The sequence below is a fragment of the Anguilla anguilla genome, chromosome 7 (genome assembly GCF_013347855.1).
Source record: "Anguilla anguilla isolate fAngAng1 chromosome 7, fAngAng1.pri, whole genome shotgun sequence".
Taxonomy (NCBI): domain Eukaryota; kingdom Metazoa; phylum Chordata; class Actinopteri; order Anguilliformes; family Anguillidae; genus Anguilla; species Anguilla anguilla.
This window is the reverse complement of record NC_049207.1, coordinates 10,111,065-10,130,209: the sequence shown is the minus strand read 5'-3', so window position 1 is coordinate 10,130,209 and position 19,145 is coordinate 10,111,065. Positions and strand designations below refer to the sequence as shown.

Sequence of the window (19,145 nt, the reverse complement as noted above, 5' to 3'; positions counted from 1 at the left end):
GCAGTCAGGTGAATACAGTGACTGTGGGACTCACTACACACACGTCTCATTTTTTTATTTATAGATTTGTCCGTGGTACACGCATGGGTTTATTATAGTAATACATAGCTGCTCCAAACACAATTACTATAAATATGGCAATTCAGTGGTTCAATAATAGACATGGGCTCTGTAGAACAGAGAGATGGGTTGGATACATCATTACCTTCATGTTTGCAGCCATTTTTGTTCCTCGTGCTCTCTGCGAAAGTAAATTTGCTGCTCATCTGGGCGGCTGAGTCCCAGTAATTCAATTTGACATTTTATGGGAAAGACAACGAGGCCTAATAATTGTTGCGCATTTGGATGTGTTCTAATTGATTCCTATTGGAACTGCAAATCATATCACAACGCATGAAGAGTTGAGAAACCAAGAACCTGTAGTGACAGGCATATGACAACCTAGGATTCAGATTCCATAAAATATTAAACATCATGAGCAGTTAATATAGAGACTATACTTTACACTGAGGTATCTGTGAAAATATTCCAGTTGTATATTTCATATATACATATTCTGTTCTCTTTTGTTATAATAGGAGACAACACTTCTGGGATGTATGTGGTCTGCCTTGTAAAAATCCAAAAGCATTGTGGAAAAACTGTCTCCTGAATGTAAACATTTTTGTACAAATAAATACCAGCAACTTGTGGTGAGGTATATGCTTTGGAGGTAACTGGGTAGTCCCTGACCCTCAAGGCAAAAAATACCTCCACCTTTTTTTCTGATTTTCCCACTGGATTTTTTTTACACTGGAATGCATTTGTGTTAAAAATTCCTGCCCTAAAACAAGTCAGGTGACGCAGTGAAGATGGCAACACCACGTGCAACACATTGGCCCGATAGCCTCCCAACTCCTGCTCCCAAATCTCTCAAGATCCATTTTAATTTAAATGTGGAGCTGCTTTGAAAAGGCTTTAACTATTACGATAATGGGAATGGACTGAACATGTGGGGGGAAAAAAAAACTTTCCTGAAAACATTCGCTGATTTATCTATGAATTATTATTCATGAATTGGGAATATATGTGCAAGTATTTCTTGACTGGCAGAATAATGTCAGAGCCAACAGGCCAACGAGCACATGGCAGATTCAACTCAGCACAGTTTCATCTTTTTTTATATAACCCCTTTCGCTTATGCAAAAACCAAGCAGATAATTTATTCATAGCTCAGCACTTAGCAACTCTAATCCTCCGCTGATACTCTTAGGTGCACATAATTGTATAATACTGTAAAGGTGGGATTTGCAGGCACTCCGATTATAGGCCGGTGTTTGGAGGAGGAGAAAAAAAATAGGGAGACCAGAAAATTAGGCACAAGCTCCACGAGAAGGGTCAAAATTACAGCGACGGACCGAACCGAAGCTGCCCCCCCCCCCCCCCCCCCCGCTCATTCCGGTCCGGTTTCGCGGTCCCCGTCTCTAATGGAAGCAGACAGAATGTAAATGAGGTTTTAAGGGAGCTGGCCAAGGTGATAATTTTTCTCATTTAGTCGTCAGATGAGCTCGCAAAGCTCCCAGCTGCTGGGCTTCGGTGGGATTCTGCAGAAAAAGAAAAAAAAAATTTAAACTGAATTATGAACTTGAGACATTTCGTTGTACTTTCTTTTCCAACTTTTGTTGTCTTTCATCAGTGGTGGAAATTTAAAAAAAAAGATTTTTTTTCAATGAAAAGAAAAAAGGAAACTCCTGGCAACGTATAGGCTTGACCGGCCCGAGTGTCTTAGCTGCCCTGTCTCTGCTCTGGCTCTTCACCAAGAACTCTTCCCCCACACAGAGCGCCCATGTAAAAGCAAAGGAGCCATGAAACTATCTTAAATGGAGGATCATTACCCATAGTTGTTTATGCAAAGTCCCGCTTAGTTCTTTTTTTTTGTGGGCACTTGTGTCCTGCATCTTTAGCAGCTTGGTGCAGTAAGGTTTGAGGACTAAATTAAAGTTGGGAGAGAGAGGGGCTCTCCCCTGATCAAGACATTGGTAACATTTTAATGGGTTTTAGTCAGTGAAGACCCGGTTTATAAACTAAGCTCTTAGAGTTTGCCAAATGCAGCTTCTATTCAGAGAGATGGATGAGGTCACTGTTTGTTCTTGACTGCCCAAGGACTACATACACTAGTTGTGATGCAAAGCATTCAATCACAGTAAGCACACTCACTTCAGGAAAGCCTTTTTAATTCTAAGATCCTCCTCAGCTGACAGAATTTCAACGCTTCTTTTAAAACCCATTAGCATGCACTATGCAGTATGTTGAGTGTTAATTTTTGAGGGTGATAGTGATTTCATTGTGTGGTAAAAAAAATAAGTAAAAAAAGGATTGGAAGCTGATCATGGGGGAGAGGTTAATTCAAAGAACTGTATGTGATGTTTGTGTTTTTATACTCTACAAAAGTAATGTCAGGTTTTTAAATAAATAAATGTATTATTTATGTTTAACAATGTTTTAAAATAAACCGAAAGGCGACTAGATCTCTTGAAGTATGTTGGCATGCCAGATCAGTGTAGGTGTGTTTTTAGAATGCACAGCAGAGCGGTGTTTTTAACGTTGTAAATGCGCGCCCCCATCCTGCGCGCGGTAAGACCCAGTGTTCCCGGCGCTCGGCTGCTGTTTTCGCGGTCACGGTGGCTGCGCACCTTTGGCACGGCGCGTCCTCTGCGTCCCCCCCCCCCCGCCGCCGCCACACGACCCAGAGCGCTCCCGTAATGAGCGGCGGTAATGTATGCAGGCCGCTAACGGGGCCTAATGGTGCCTGAAGCCCGACTGACAGGCACATGTCTCCTCAGGGCTCGGAGGTGGGAGCAGGGGGCTTCGCTTACCAGGAAAGGGGCCAGGAACGAGGGGGGGGGGGGGGGGGGGGCACGCAGGCCAGGGACTCTACAGAGAGGGCGGGCACGAGGACTGAGTATGGGGGAAAGGAGCTGGGGGAGAGAGCGTGGGCCTGGGACTAAGTCTGCTGGGAAACGGAGTTTGGAATCCTGCAGGGTTCCTGGGGGAAAGAGGGGTGCTGGGATAGAATAGAGAGCCCATTTTAATTCTGTTTTACTCACACATAATTTTCCCCAATGTTTGGAAGGTAACACTCTGGCAACCCTGGAGCAATGTGGGAAGTAGCCTTCCACAAACGGCTGGCTTCTGTCCCTCATGCAGGGTTTTAAAATGCGTTGCCTCCAGGATTTGGCATGCTCTGAAAAATTCCCATTACTGTCAAAACTTTCCAGACTGAGGCTGAGGAGGTTGTACTTCCATGTGCACGTTAGTCATTTTCATAGGTGTGAAAGGGTTTATTTATCTGGCAAGGTATGATCACGGCAGTGGAAGAACGTGTTCAGCCACAGAGAGAAAAAAGCCAATCCTTCCAGAAAATATGGTCTCCAGTGAGCTGAAATATAATTTTTTTTCACCATCCTCCTCACGTGCAAAGATGTGGAGAAGATGATTAAAAACACTGTCAGCCGAAATAACGATATACAAATGACCGTTTCTGTTTAAATGGCATGATTTCAGCCCCCCTTCTTCGGTATTACTGGACTGTCAGCTTTTAAAGTCTTTTCAGCTTCATTTTTTTCTGACCTTGACACATTATCGGAATTGCAAAAAAAAACCCCCAGAGTTTTACAGGGGTTGAAAATATTGGCAACGGCTGTGCTAGCCCCACTGCGGAAAGCAGCTGGGGGAGCCATATTACGTATTGATCTCCTTCAAATCATCGCAGGCCGAGTTAATTAGATTTATATCATAAACAAAGACTTACAATATGAAATTCGTATCAACGGCCGAATGTTATCCATCAAACTAAATAATAATATTGCGCACTATTGATGTTGCATTGGTGTTCCCTGGATTTATCGGTGCATTAAAGCGCACAGACTCTCGGTGTTTACTGCTGGCAGCATTGCAGTGGAGGGCTTATACTGCTCTCCTCCGCTGTAGGAGACCTCAATGACAGAGGAGGGAAAAATAAGTCAGCGAAGCACTGTCCGTTTCTCAGGCCTGAAGCCTGGGCCCCCTGATAGAAGTGTCCATGTATTGTACTATTCTTGATTTACTTTTTACTAAAAAAAAAAAAAAAAAAAAGTTCACAAGAAAATAATTTTTTACATTCTGTTACACGCATGAATTTTTGTAGGTACGTGTAAGTTATGGCTGCAGAAAATCCAAGCGTGCAGAAAAACTCTAACGTTTATGGCATATGTGCAGAATTCGACTTCAGGAAAAGCTGAATCACAATAAATGTCAGGCAGATGTCACTAGAGACATATTTCCTGCTCTCTTGTCCAGGAAAAACATGTACGTTCTGCACATAGGACATTCTCGTGCACACACAAAAACACTCGCGTGTGTACCAGGTATGAATGTTAATCTATTAGCATGTGACCCACTTATCTCCCCTTGGTACATAAAACCGGACTAACTTTGGCCTTTTTTTCCCTCCACCTGAATGTACCACAGCCCCAGGAAGCACCACACTATATTTTTATAATCAAATTAAATATGCAGAAGCAAGTCTCCTAGCACATTTACCTCAAGGGCACAAGCAGGCTATTGGAATTCAATCAGGTGGAAATTAAATATTCCAGCCCTCTTGCTAATCAGCTATTAGAAAAAGCTCTGCTCCCTGAGATGTTTCCCCCCCCCCCCCCCCCTTTCCCATGCAGTTCCCAGTAGCTTCCAGGAAAACACCGACGCGGCTTTATTTATTTACAGCGCGTGTTCGATGCTGGCGGAAACCGCGGCCGGTCGTGACAGCGAAGCGCGGCGAGGACGCGATGCGCGATGGCAGCCCGGGCCGGAGGAGCGGTGAAGAGCTCAGGGGCCCCGTCAGCAGCAGACACCTGTTCCCGCGCGCTCCGTCCCTCCGGCCGCCGCCTAAAATGGAGTCCGGAGCAGAGGGGAACGCGGCGGTCCGGGGCGTCAGGGCCCCGCCCTCTTTCCCGCAGACGCACTCCTCGATGTCCCGTCGGGTTTCTGCAGTCTGTGGACCGCCGCGGTCGTCGCGTTGCTGAAGATGCGCCGGCGTCCATTTTGAAACGATCATCACCCAAAGCGCTCCACTGGGGAGAAGAATTCCTCAGGAAGCCCGGTCTGTGATAACCGCTACTGTTAAATCCCAACAGAAGGTGTTCCTGTTACCTTCTGTGTCTTGCAGCGAGTGCCTATTACCTCACAACGTTGACCCTGTAACCAGACCAGCAGGAGCTCATGAACTTTCAGGCACATTTACACACCCTGATTCTGTGTATTTACCTTCACCTGTCTTTGGATGCTCAAATCTTTAGCCAATCAAACTTGCGTGGGAGGCCCACAGATTCTTCTGCCCTGTTTCTTCATTTGCTCCACAGGAACAGTCATACTGCCAAGAACAACACTCCAACACCTACTGTAACATATGTTGTACTAAATAAACAGATTATATTCACTCTTAAACAACTATCTTTGGTTGCCATTAGGGGACAGAGTGAAATATTTTGAACGTTTTTTATTTTATTACCAGACAGACACAAACCCACTGGTCCATTTCTGTAGATATTGGCTTATCAGCCTATTTAATAATAATTCCAGGTGAAGTTCCCATTGGGCTATGCCAATGTCAACTGGAATCAAATATATGTATCATTGTCAACTGTATCAATAAAAATCACCTTGGTTCCTTTCATGTATGTACGTATGTGTGTGAGTGTGTGTGTGTGTGTGTGTGTATGCACATGTATGTAATGTACATTTGTATGTATGCATGTACCATGGATTTACCTCACTGTTTACACTGTAGTGGATGTGCATACTGCACTACACATAGGCATTGGTGTAAAACAAAATGCTGGAAGAAACACACTTTTCCATCATGAAAGGAACCGATTTTTCTCCACGAACATTACAGGCCTTACCATACAGATAAAAGGGAAAAAATCAAACTCTAGAAAAACGTGATGAGTCTCTAAGCCTTTTACAATCGTGCATGTTTTTAACGTTTACTTTTGTTTTCAACATTAAATTTGAGCGAGTGATATTTCTTGCATGTATTTTTTGCATGTATTCTTATGCTTTTTAGTATAAAATATTTTCTTAATGTAAATGCTGCTAAGAGTTTTCTAAGACATTTCTGCCTTCAAGTAACATTAATCTGAGGTCAGCACTGTGCAGCAAACACACGCACGCATTCTCGCACACACGCACACACACATGCACACACGCACGCACATCCACGCACACAGACACACACACAAAAATAAAATCAGTCATAGAGAAACGAGTCAGAATGAATCTGATTTTCACACTACTACTATACAGTACAATGGCAAACAATTCCATGGTCCAGATGCTAATGAGGTATAAAGTCTAGTTGTTTTTCCCCTTTCTTTTTAATATATAGCCAATGTTGGTCATGTGACTGAAACAATATCAATGGATAGAAAAGTAGACCGGCCAATCACGGGCCAATGAAATACTGGGACAGACCAGCAAGATGAGCACAGAGTTCTTCTTGTATCCACTGTTTATGACTGCCATTGTTACCACATTATTTGTGTTAAATAAGGTTTTCTACAAAGATACAACATATAAAACTGTTAAATATATAACTTTAGGCTTTTCAAAATACATTTAATGATTTTTTTTCTCTTCCCCAAACTGATACGACTCTTTCATCGTTTTATTCTCTTCTGGTGATAAATGGTTTGCTCATTTACTGTAACCAACCATGCTTATTGCAAATTGTCCAAATATAGCTACTGGAAAATGAAAACCTGATTTTATATATATGTATATATAGATATATACATATATATGAATCAGGTTCAAATACCAAAGTGAGTTAAGTCCAAGAAAAACGTCAGCAAAGTATTAAAGGTCCTTTGATATTTCAGATTGAACAGGTCACTTATTTATGTCCACAAACCTTTTGCTCCATTCAGCAGCAGTCATGTGCGTGTGTGTGTGTGTGTGTGTGTGTCTGTGTGTGAGAGCACGTGCACGTTTACACGCATTTGTGTGTGTGTGTGATTTTGCCAGCTGTCCACTGCTGTCCAGCTGAATCCGTAAGGTTCCCAGAATGCCATTTGTTTTCAACTTGGTCCATCCTGTCCACGCAAAATGTTGTTTTTCTTTGGTCTGTAAAAATATCGAGAAAGCGCCAAATATTAAGTTCAGCAGTTGCCATATACACAAGACGGGCATAGCAGGGTCCATTTCTCCACGGCCTCGTGCTGAGTAAGAACCACTGGACCCGTCCACGGCGAGCCGGTACCCCAAAGTCCTAGGGATGTGGCGGGGCTGCGTTGGTTTGGGTGGGGTGGGGAGGGGACTCCCTCTCAGGCAAAACTAGAACTCCAACAGCGTGGAACAATTGGAGTGGAAATCGGGGGTCCCTCCTGAAAGTGTGTCGCGGCAGCAGTTGGAGTGCGCTACATCCCTGGCTCCCTTGTTCTGGGTGAGGTGCACAGACGAGAGCCTGTAGTTCAACGTGGCACAAGGTGGGGGGCGCTGTCCATGTATGACGCAGACGGATGGACGGACAGACGGATGGAGATGTCGAGCGAGTGGCGGGAGGCAGGCGATTCCACTGCGGCAAAGACGGGAGGTGGGAGGCGGCCGTCGCTGCGTCCGGACTGCACCTCACCGTGGGAGTCTCCTTGGCTACGGTTGTCAGGACACCTGGGAATTGATAAGAACACAACGTCACGGGACCAGCCAATCGATACCAGCACTCAGCCATCTTGCAGTAATTGCCCCCTTTGCATGTACAAGCATGATTCTGGCAAATTCATCAACCAATAACATTTTGTAGAGTAAACAATTTTGCGAATTGCTGATCTGCTATAAAATCTCAGTTCCTCTAAGACCTTCGTAGAAGGTGTAAGACAGAATTGACTACTTTCTGAATATATATATATATATATATATGAAATACACACACACACACACGAGACAGCTTAATGCAAAAAAGGAAATAATATTTTGTGTCACTTGGATGTGTAATTAAACATTCCAAAAATATGTTTTTGTTTAAAAAATGTTCATCAATTGTATTTATGGTTTTGCATGATTAGAGAGCTTCTCTATTAGCCCCTCATAACAAATAAACAAATAAATAAGTAAAACATTCAACAGTTAATTGTCTGCTCTGTCCAATCAAAAGCTACGGCTGGTCATAAGGTTTGTTTATTTGATCAATGGAGGGTCAGGTTTACTGTAGGCTTACTGTCCAACATGCACTTTGAAATCTGCAATGAACCACTGCAAGTACATATTATAAAACACCTGCCATCTTCATTTTTTGCTGGAATTCTGCTTTAAGATACAGCAATTAAAGATACCCTGCATGGGGCTCTGACTGAATCTGTTCAATAATTAAGCTGAAATTGAAAACCTTATATTTGCACACTCCTCTTAGTTAAATTTAATGTATTTTTTTCCCTTAATTTGATGAAAGCACCAAGGTTTTCGCAGATTTGTCCGACACCTTCACTTCTCCTAACGAAGTATACATAATTACTCAGGGTAGACATCGCCGGCGAGGACCAGCAGTTACATTTGCACGAAAGCACAAACGAAGAGAGACAAGGACTCCGACTTGATAGAATAATGCGATTGCTTCGGCAGGAAAATCTCTAGACGACCCAGGATAGCGGAGGTTAAGGGCCGTGACACATTCGTTTGTCATATACAAATAACAGCTCTTAAACGCCATCAGGAGCACTGCGGCACACTCGCTGCCACACACTGCCATTTCTCGCCCATTACCGCGCTTGGCAGTGGGAGCGACACTGCCCTCTAGCGATTCAGCGGTAATTATGTTTGAATTAACACGAAATAATGAAAAAAATGACAATACTTAGCGAGATGTCTCACTCTGATCTCCCAGGAATTAAAATGCAAATGAGGCGAAGGCGTCCTTAGGCGGCTGGAGCTTGCAGCCTCACTTCTCTCCCCCCCCCCCCCCCCCCCACACTCCTCTGTCTCGACCTCTTTCCTCCGTAAAGGATATTTCTGTTTCTTGCATCTATTCACCCAGCCCAATTGATTTTTCAGATCAGTGAGTCAAAATCAGTTTATTATATTACTTAATTAAGAAATAAATGACTTTCTTCATAATTATTTGTGGTTTCACCAAAAAAAAAAAAAAAAAAAAAACAGCAGGACGTGATTTCTAATGACCATAATAAAGTGCCTTTTATTACATTTTTCTTATCAGAGACAGTAGCTGCCCCTGTCCCCTGTAATGTGCCTCAAAGCCGGTATCTGTCCCTGATTGATGAAATGAAAGGCTGGTGCAATAATCTGTTCCACATAAAAAAATGGAGGAAAAAAAAAACAAAAAACTCATGACCCGTCTATAGTCTGGGGGACGTGACTGTTATGAAGCACTCTGCTGTCCTGTGGAAACCCACACGGTCCTGTACAGCAATCATATCAGTTCCCACAGTAATGCAATCAGGGTGGAATGCACGATCCTCGGGAATTCTGCGATTCGGCGCAGCGAGTGTTCATGGATGGGGCAGAGAGGCTCGTGGGACTGATCATTTTGAAAGGGCCAGAAGTGTGACTAAACATCCTTTGAGAAGATGAACGAAATGAAGCTCTTAAAGCTCAGTTTATTTTTTTTTACCACACACACGTTAACCTGCTATCGTTCCACAGGAAGACACTATAATAGCAAAGTTCTAGGAGATTTTTCAATGGTACTTCTACAGATACAGTGTACGTAAATATTATGACAGACTCAGATGGATATATAAAGTCTGTGGAGCTCAAAAGATGATCTTATGTGCATGAGCTAGCACATTTCCAGCACATAACTTTATGGGCTCAGCAGTTTATGAATTTCTTTCAATAACCTTTTCCTAAACATTTTGGTCAATTAATTCAGAATGAACTTTTGTCTGTACTAGTTAAAATAATATTTTCAGTCATAGATGACTGGACCCAGGTGAAAACAATTCAGTCCACAAAACAATTTTATCTATATATGCAATATTTGTAATTATGCCAAAATATAACAGCAAAGGTGGGATGAATAATTTGAAATAATAATATTGGCGTAAATGATTATTCTCTCAAATGGAAAGAGAAGGTTACAGTGGAGAGCATTACCCAAAAAAACAGGTGTAAAATAAAAGCTGCAGTATTTCTTCAAAAGGGGTCGCTCAAAGGTTGTTTAACAAGCAACTGGTGGGAAAAAAAGGGAAAACAGCTTTTCAAAAGACTGAATAAGTAAGTCTGACTTTCACTCAAATGCAAATTACCTAAACAGACTGATCTCCCAGGTTTGGACTGAACAGAAGGAATGGGCAAAATACATCCATATTGTACTCATACCGTAAGGAGTCTGGCTTCTTGCTGTAAACCAGTTCATTTTACAGCTCAGAGGACAAACACAGTGTTACACAATAACAACAGAGGTCACAGTAAACCACTGAATCATCGTTGGAATGCACAAATCTTTTGGAATGCTTTATTCAACAGATCATTGAAATTACACTTTATGGCTAAACTGTCATTTTCAATGAAAGTGCAGACTACACCTCTCCGTAAATACAATGGGGGGGGGGGGGGGGGGATGGGGGGAGGGGCTGGAGGTCTACATTTCACTTTCTACTCGAAACGTTTCGAATCTGCTAAATGTCATTTCAGTGGATGAGGGTGAGATAAACAGAATCAGACTGCATTGAAATTACACAAAGCATTTTTCAATAGCAGCAAGCAATTATAATTCATGAAAATAACCATTAAAAAACAAAAAACAAACGTGACTTTTGCGCAGATTAGCGCATTAGGCCGCATGACGTTGTCTTTGCGGGTTTGAGGTGTCGACAGTTTCTCCTCGGTGTATATGCAGAGCGCACGGTGGTTCCCAAACACACTGAGGGTGCGGGGCACAAAGCTGACACAGTTAAACAGGGATGAGACTGATGCCGTTCCCTCAGATGGGTGTGCGGTGCGTACAGTTGGGGACCCAGCACTCAAGGCACTGAGGAACGGACTCGACGTCCATCCGTTTAGGAGTTGGCTCGCCTTCCTTCCGCGATTCTATTCCAACTGACATCTCTCTCCTGACGACCCCCTGCCCACAGACAGCCCGCAGACAGTTTCACCCAAATCCTGACATTTCTTTCTTCCTCTCTTAAATGCAGCACTAGTCTCCTTTACCAAACCAATTCTTTTTTTTAAAAAAAACACCGTTCTACAAAATCATTGACATTGAGAGGTTTTTCCCTGGTTTTGTCATAATCAGCCAAGATACCAGCAACAAATTATTGAACAATTAACATAAACTATCCTGATTAGGGATGCAAATGATCCAAATATTTGGATACTCGACTCAAATTAAAAAATGCAAACAAATAAGGAATGCTTACTTAATTTCTATAAAATACTTATTCCAATGAAATTTTGTAGCCTACATTAAATCAGGCGTTTGAAACGTGCTAAAAAAAAGTTACATTTCCTGAATGTAAAAGGGTGAAAACTGACAAACAGACAAAATTAAGCAGTAACCAAATTCAGTAAACACAATTTACCAAATTCAGTAAACCAGTGTATTAGTTATTTTCCATCCCTGATTATGACAGTACAGTAGATGCTATTTGATATGTTGGACTGCCTGCTAAGGTAATGCACAATGATTTTGATTAGGTCAATGAAAAGGGAGAAGCACGTTCGTCAGACAAAACGCAATTTCAATTTCAATTTCTCACTTTTCAAAAATCAGTATACCACACACATTCTGCCCCACAGATTTGAACCCAAAACGAAACGTCCACTGGCAACGCATGCAGTGTGAAGCCGATGTGAGGGAGTGACAGTTATGTTGTACCTTGCTGTGTCGCTACGGCCCGCTGTGGCTTTGCAGTTTGCAGTTTTGTTCGTGTCTGTTCTCGCCGAGTGGTTGGGTTTCGCGCTGTCAGGTGTGCTAGCCTCTCCGCCATGTTTGTGTGTATTTGAATGGGTGCTCCGGCACTTCAAAGAGCCTGAAATCACAGGGATGTTTTTGGGTTTTTTTCTGTTTATTTTATTAAATTTTTTTTTTTTGCAGATTGATGAGTAGGTCCTCAGTTTATGGAGTGAAGCAACATGAACACTGACAGAACAACCCGGTAGCGAAAAAAAAAAAAAAAACTGATATTTGCAGTACATTTTCTGACAGTTAAAAAAACAAAACAAAACAGCAACAGTAAGGCCTTAATATGATCCCAGTTATAAGAGAAGCATATTAAATTGATAAGCAAAGTGATATGGGTCAGCAATATATCTCTATATTTTTTTGTCTGAAGGGCAAACAACAGGTTGTTTCATGAATTAATTTTATCTATGGAGAAACAAGGTTGCTATAGCCTTAAGAAGAAATGTTTGGAAAGCCTATCTCCCTGATCTGACCTCTCTGACCACCCTTGACCTCAACAGTAGTGGAGTCAGCGCTGCTGGTGAAATGAAGTGAACTCACAAGGCCGAATGTGATTGGCAGTGACATCAGTGACATCAGAGAGTGACATGGCATTTTCCTCAAGAACCAGCAGTGACTCTCTGACCCATGATGCAACAGATAAAACCCTTCAAAGCAACAATAAAAAATACAATTCAGACGAAACCGCGCTATCGTACGCCGCAGTTTGAATCAATCGGCACTTTCACGGAAATGCAGTGCAACTGCCGCCATGAAAAGCAAACCATGTGAGCATTCTACCATATAAACACCCCCCCCCCCCCCCCCCCCCCCCGCGCTCCCACTACACACAACGCATTGTGTATTTTTAATACAAGTCCCAGTAGCTTTTTTTTCCCACCTCCGGAATGGAACATTTTTATGGACTCTTTCAGACGCGCTGTTAACCCTGCATCTCCGGGGAAACGCACGGTAACAGCCTGAGCAACGGCAGCACAGTCGGCCCTGTGTTTGTGTGCACGGAGGAGCAGCTGTCCTCTCTTTGGAGACTGTGTTATACCCTCGTCTGGCTGTGCCCCGTGGTGCCGACTGGCCCAGTGGGATCAATTAGAGAGGCGGTGTTGGTACCAGCGGCGGCTAGCGCCCGACCACCCGCGATCTGCGGCTCTCCTCGCTTTCCGCTCCAGCATCCTCACGCCTCCAATCAAATGAGCTTTTTTTATAGACCATGAACAGACGTACACACACACACACAAACGCGCGTACGCACACACACACACACACACAAACGCGCGTACGCACACACACACACACAAACGCGCGTACGCACACACACACACACACACACACACACACACACACACATGCGCACGCACGCATGCGCGCACAAAATATAAACAAGCGCACGGACACACCGTATTGATTAGTCCAGCTATGCTCATGGCTGCTATTGCTTCTGAAGCGCGTGACAGGGAAGACTCAGTCACCCAGCGATAACAGCACAGCCCTGGCTTAGGGAGAGACAACTCTGTGCAAACAGGAAGGCCGTTTTCAAGATTCAGCGCTACCCTGAGAGGACGGGAATTGGACGTGAGCACATGACACTGCACTCGCTGGGAGCACAGCTCTCCCGCTCCCACCGCACCCCACCCCGTGTACCCACAGCACGCTCGGCTGTGAAATATTACTGCTTACAGTAATCATCAATTCCCCCTCAACACCAAAGACATACATTTTCTTTAATTAAACGCCCAACCGCTGGGTAGAGCAATATGATAAAGCCTTCACGTATTCTGGTAATTAAGTGCCTAAGTCGACAAGTTACAATCAACGTACTGGAGAAATGAAAAAGGGAATCCGTTTGATTAAGTGATTGTTCATCTGTTGTGCAGATAATTCGGCACCGTCTCAGAGCATTCGTACAGGGTTTCCAAAACACCGGTACAGTAGAAAGATGGCCGACAGATGATAGTTTTGAAAAATTGTGACACAGCTGTGGCTGACAGGTTTGCATGCCTCTGAAAACAGCACACAAGGTCTGTGGATGTGAGATTCTGAGATTGTATGACAAATATTTTCACAGCCTGCGGAACACAGTGGCTTGCAAATGTCTCTTGCATGGTTTTCACGTTCTGTGGCTTGAAACAAAACTACGACACTTTTAATTAGGAATTTATATTTCTCAATTACACAACCATCTGAAACTGCCAAAGAGAAAATGCCTTGTAAGTAAATAATAATAAAAAAGTGCCTTGATTACATAACATTTCAGACACATTTCCAGTGACATTCTTACATTAGTTTAGGCGCACATATTCCATAAAAAGAAATGAAATACATCTGTCATACATCTGTAAGACAAGCAGCCCGCAGACAGAAAGTGCATTTCAAGGAATGATTCAACCATAAAGACCAAGGAATTTCTAAAACAACATGTACACTATGCATATGACAAATAAATAATTACTAATAAATTATATATTTAAACACATACATACATACATACAGGGGCGTCGTAGTGGGGGGAAAAGTGGGACTGACTACCCAGGGCCCGAATGGCGGGAGGGCCCTCGAAAAGTCTGGATTGATGCATGAGAGACATGGATCAAGAGAAAAAGGAGGCCCACAGAGATTGCTAATGTATAGGGCCCGGAATTTTGTGCTACACCCCTGCTACATACATACATACATATACACATGCATACATGCATACATTCAGTACATACATACATGTACACATGCATACATGCATGATACAGTACATACATATATACATACATAGTGTAATGCAATGATTTCAAGATCTGAAGCATCACCATGTGAAAAATTGATCTTAATACAAGGATTTGAAAAAATATAGAGGCAGATACGCCATCTGGGACTATCATTATATTTTAATGTGTAGAGAAGTTATAAGTTCTATCATCAACACAGATCTTTCCCTTCCCTCCCTCTTTCCCTTACTATACCGATATCCACAGATAACATCAGCAATCATCACTTAAATTGCATCATCCTTTTGGCACAGAGATATCATCCAACACATCACACCCTGCAGATCACACCATCCAATAATCACAACTTGCACACTTCTTTGGGAACGACAAGACAAATATACTGCTTTACATTAATGAAGGCAACTGTCAAAAAGAGTGATGCTTTCCTTTTCTTTTTCACAGGGAATCGCGAATCGTCCTGAAATAGTCGGCATATTAAACTGTCAGAAATATCGGCGCAAGTCCCGAGATAATTTCAGAATCCTACAGGCCGTCGTTTTATTGAACTTTTCTGGTAATATTCAGCCGCTCCCAGCAACGGCACGCGAAGGGAGATGCAGCGTTTTCCGTTGTTTAATCGACCAATAAACCAGCGGTGGGCGAAATAAAGCACGAAACATTCGCCGCTCGTGGGGGAAAAAAAACCGAAGCAATAAGCAATTACAGAGAAATACGGTTTCGGGGACGACTTCTTTAACAAAATAACGCCATCATCACGGGACATCACAGGTGATTGACAATCCCAGTGACAACAAAGCACACGAAAACAACACAATACTTTTCTGCCGCTGGCTAGAAATTAAGCGTTTTAAAATTGTATCAAATTAGCTTTCACAGTGGCTCTCCAGTCAAGAGGCTACTAGAGCTGTTCCATAATTAGGAAAATTTATATCATTTTCTGTTTACAATACACGCACTCTATAGGTAAACCAGTCAGCAACTGATGAACACTGAAGAGTTCAGTAGCACAGCTGCTTCAAATTCTGCAGGGAGGCAGTGCCACCCACTTGGAATTTCGATGCGAGTAATTTTCATCTTGAAGCAATGAGAAGAATCAACCAGAAGTTAATGAAATACTTTCATGAGCCTCTGTGTAGACAGTCAAAGATTGACTTGTGATATTCTTGATATATTATTTTAAACATTGAAAGATTGGGGTATGTTTCCATGGAAACAGCTGCCAAATAAAGAACACCCAAGTGACACTGTATATATATATATATATATATATATATATATATATATATATATAATGAAATGCACCATATCCCCCTGTAAGGCCCACATGCAACACCAGAATCCTTCACAAGTAGTGGACATTATGATCATTTATTTATTATATGTTATGAGCATATATTATTTCTAGAGTCTCCACTGACGACCTGTCACCCGCCCATTTGTACTCTAAAAAGCAGCACTGGAATAGAGATACCACATGAATGGAGAACTGCTTTCAGGCAACACTGGCGAAGCTAATAAAAATATCATTTTTACCCTCCATAAAAAATAATACACCATATTTCTACTCCACACATCTTTCATATCAAATGTATGGATATATAAGGCTTTGGTCCATGAAAATGTCACGTTGCTCAGATATAGCACCTAGAATTTCACCTATGAGTTCACCTTAACATGAGTGTAAATCAATCCATACACTATTTTGGAAAACATTATTCTAGGAGACAGGGTAGTTGTTAATTATTTTTACGAGCAAGGCTACAGGAGTGATGTAACATTTAATTTTGATATGAGACTTTAAAAATGTAACAGCAGTTCAATAATGTAGACTAAGAGGAGAGAGCATGTTACTCAGCTATTCAGTAACATAAATTGGTTATGCAAAACCAAAGAATACTGAAATTAAATATTTTCATTCCTACAGTAAAGGTCCTGAAGGGGCATTCCCTATGTGAATTTATAGGAAAAAAATGATTAAAATAAAAAGAAAATTATAAGACATAATTTCTAATTTAACTCTAGGGCCACTTGAAACAGACCTGCACTTAAGGGGAAACTGGCCACAGCCAGATTTTTTGTGCCTGCGTTCACAACTTATTGTGCAGGAGGAAGTGAGCTGTTTCTCAAACTGCCTATAGATATGAAACCCCAGAACCTGAACAGAAGCATGGATCAAACAATTAAAAATGAAAGCAAGAATAATTAAAAACAAACCTGATCTTTCCTGCTAACCCTGTAATTCCAACTGTGTAACTGCACGAATAAGAACATCAACGGGGTTTAGATGGGGTTTTTTTTCGATTTATTACTAAAACAAACTCTGGATTCCGGATGCACATGCATTTTCACCCATAGGGCCAAGCCTATGCTGTTTTTATCAAGCACATTCTGTAAACCTTGAAATCATTTATTCAGGAGGAGGGAGTCTGGCCTCTTCGCTGGCGCTGTGAGACTTATGCTAATTGAGCTGCGGTTTCCAATTGAAGCTGAAATGTGGGATTTCCTCCTGGAGCCAGCCCTTCCCTTTCTGGAAAGGTTCATCGGGCAGATCTGCCTTGAGTTACTCAATGTAGCAAATGTCAAAGGCCACGCTAATTCCATCTGATTGCATACGGTGAAAGGGGTAAATAAGCAAACAGGACGGTTTACTTTGGGTCTGTTTTGGTGAACAGGCTGTCAGTAACCACGGAAGGTTCCAGATTGCTTGCAGTTCTGGGAGCTGTTCAGTTAGCTTTCAACAAACATTGATATTGAGACAACATTGGCACATTGAGAGATTGTTAAAAGCTTTTCTGCACACAAGAGAGCCCTCTAGAAACACAGGGAGGTCTCCCCTGCCAGAAAAACCCCCATACCCCCCCTCAGCCCGCAACCCCCACCCCCCACCCCCCCACCCGCCCAGTGCCCTGTGCTACTTGACTTACCGTTGTTGTTTTGACTCTCCCCCCAGGCTGTGTACAAGTCCAGCCAGATTTGTTCACTAACAGGTCACAGCCTTCATCGTCCAAACACGGCATCATCTCACACCACTGCCTGGTCCTCACGATGCGAGCTGTGGGGATAGGCAGAAGGAGGGTTAACACAATACACGCATGCATACGCACACTCACACACACACACACACACACACACACACGTACATACAGCATGTGTCCTCATACGCACACTCACACACAAACACACACACACACACGTACATACAGCATGTGTCCTCATACGCACACTCACACACAAACACACACACACACACGTACATACAGCATATGTCCTCACACACAAACACACACACACACACACACACACGTACATACAGCATATGTCCTCATACACACACACACACACACACACACACACACACGTACATACAGCATATGTCCTCACACACACACACACACACACACGTATATACAGCATGTGTCCTCATACACACACACACACACACACACATGCATGCACACACATAGCACTCTGTGAAATGAGCTGACTTTCAAACTGATCTCCCTCATCTGTTATTTTAATTGTGTTCTAATCCTCTTTAAAAGAGGTTGATCACTTTAATCCAGGCACCGACAATGAAAGTGTATTTGCTTCCCCCGGTATTCTCCACCAGGGAGCCCTGTTCTCTCCCATGTAGGCCTGACAGACTTGCATTAAATATTCCACAGCGAATTTCCTTTTTTCCCTGTCACAATATCACCTAGATTAGATCTCTTTAATCCTTACCTGCCGCTTAAAAGTTAGTCCTCGCCTTTACATCAGAGTATCAGGGCTACTTCAGCATATCTAACGGGCCCCGTAGCTGAAGCAAAGAAAAACTTCAATCTCCATGTTTGACATTAATCCGACACAATACTCATCAACAGATCTACATGTTTTTTTTTTCATAACTGATCACCACTGGAATTTCAAAACTGCTTCCTTTAGTGATAATAGACTCTGAAATCACTTTAGCAGGGGTGTGAACCCCATTTATGTGTTACGGTTAGGCACAGCCACTCCAGTTTACAGGAGCCCTATTGCACTAAATCTGTGTTTTTAAACCTGAAACTTTATGTTTATGTCCACTTGGACTTGAAGTGGACCTACTAATGGAAACAGAACAGCAGTTTTAAATCATCCCAAAAATTCAAAACTTCAAAAAACCTTTTGTATTTAAGCAGCAAAATATGTGTGAAATATTATATATCTGTTCTAGATCTTGTTGAAAAAAAAATTAACAAAAAATTAAACGAAAAAAGGAAGTGCAATACAATAGATCTACAATACTCTAAATGAGATCTCACTTTAATGCCATTTCCCATATGATCATATTCCCATACTACCATGCTAATGTATTTTCTGGTATAAAACTGTTTCATGCTTTGAGAATTTACAGTATAAGAGAATCATGAAAAGAAGATAACATCTGCAGGAGAGCTCATCAGACTGCAAAAAGCGAGGATGCATGCTTCCGGAAAAACAATAAATTGCATAGAGCTGACATACGAACCTTA

The 19,145-nt window shown here is 42.4% G+C and overlaps 1 protein-coding gene across 3 annotated transcripts in view; it reads right to left on the bottom strand.

The window, feature by feature from the left end:
• Positions 1 to 5,500: 5,500 nt before the first annotated feature.
• The window catches only part of tafa5a (TAFA chemokine like family member 5a), a 93,009-nt gene continuing 79,364 nt past the window's right edge, over positions 5,501 to 19,145 (bottom strand). For 2 of the 3 annotated variants that reach the window (XR_004765989.1, XR_004765988.1), the window contains 3 exons: positions 17,577 to 17,704; positions 11,849 to 12,002; positions 5,501 to 7,686 (listed from right to left, as the gene is read on the bottom strand). Coding sequence is in view for 1 of the 3 variants with exons in the window: in XM_035424409.1 (XP_035280300.1) it covers positions 7,678 to 7,686; positions 17,577 to 17,704 (137 nt within the window). In the remaining 2 variants the exon portion in view is untranslated. The remainder of the gene's footprint in view (positions 7,687 to 11,848; positions 12,003 to 17,576; positions 17,705 to 19,145) is intronic. The other variant, XM_035424409.1, reaches the window with a different exon arrangement.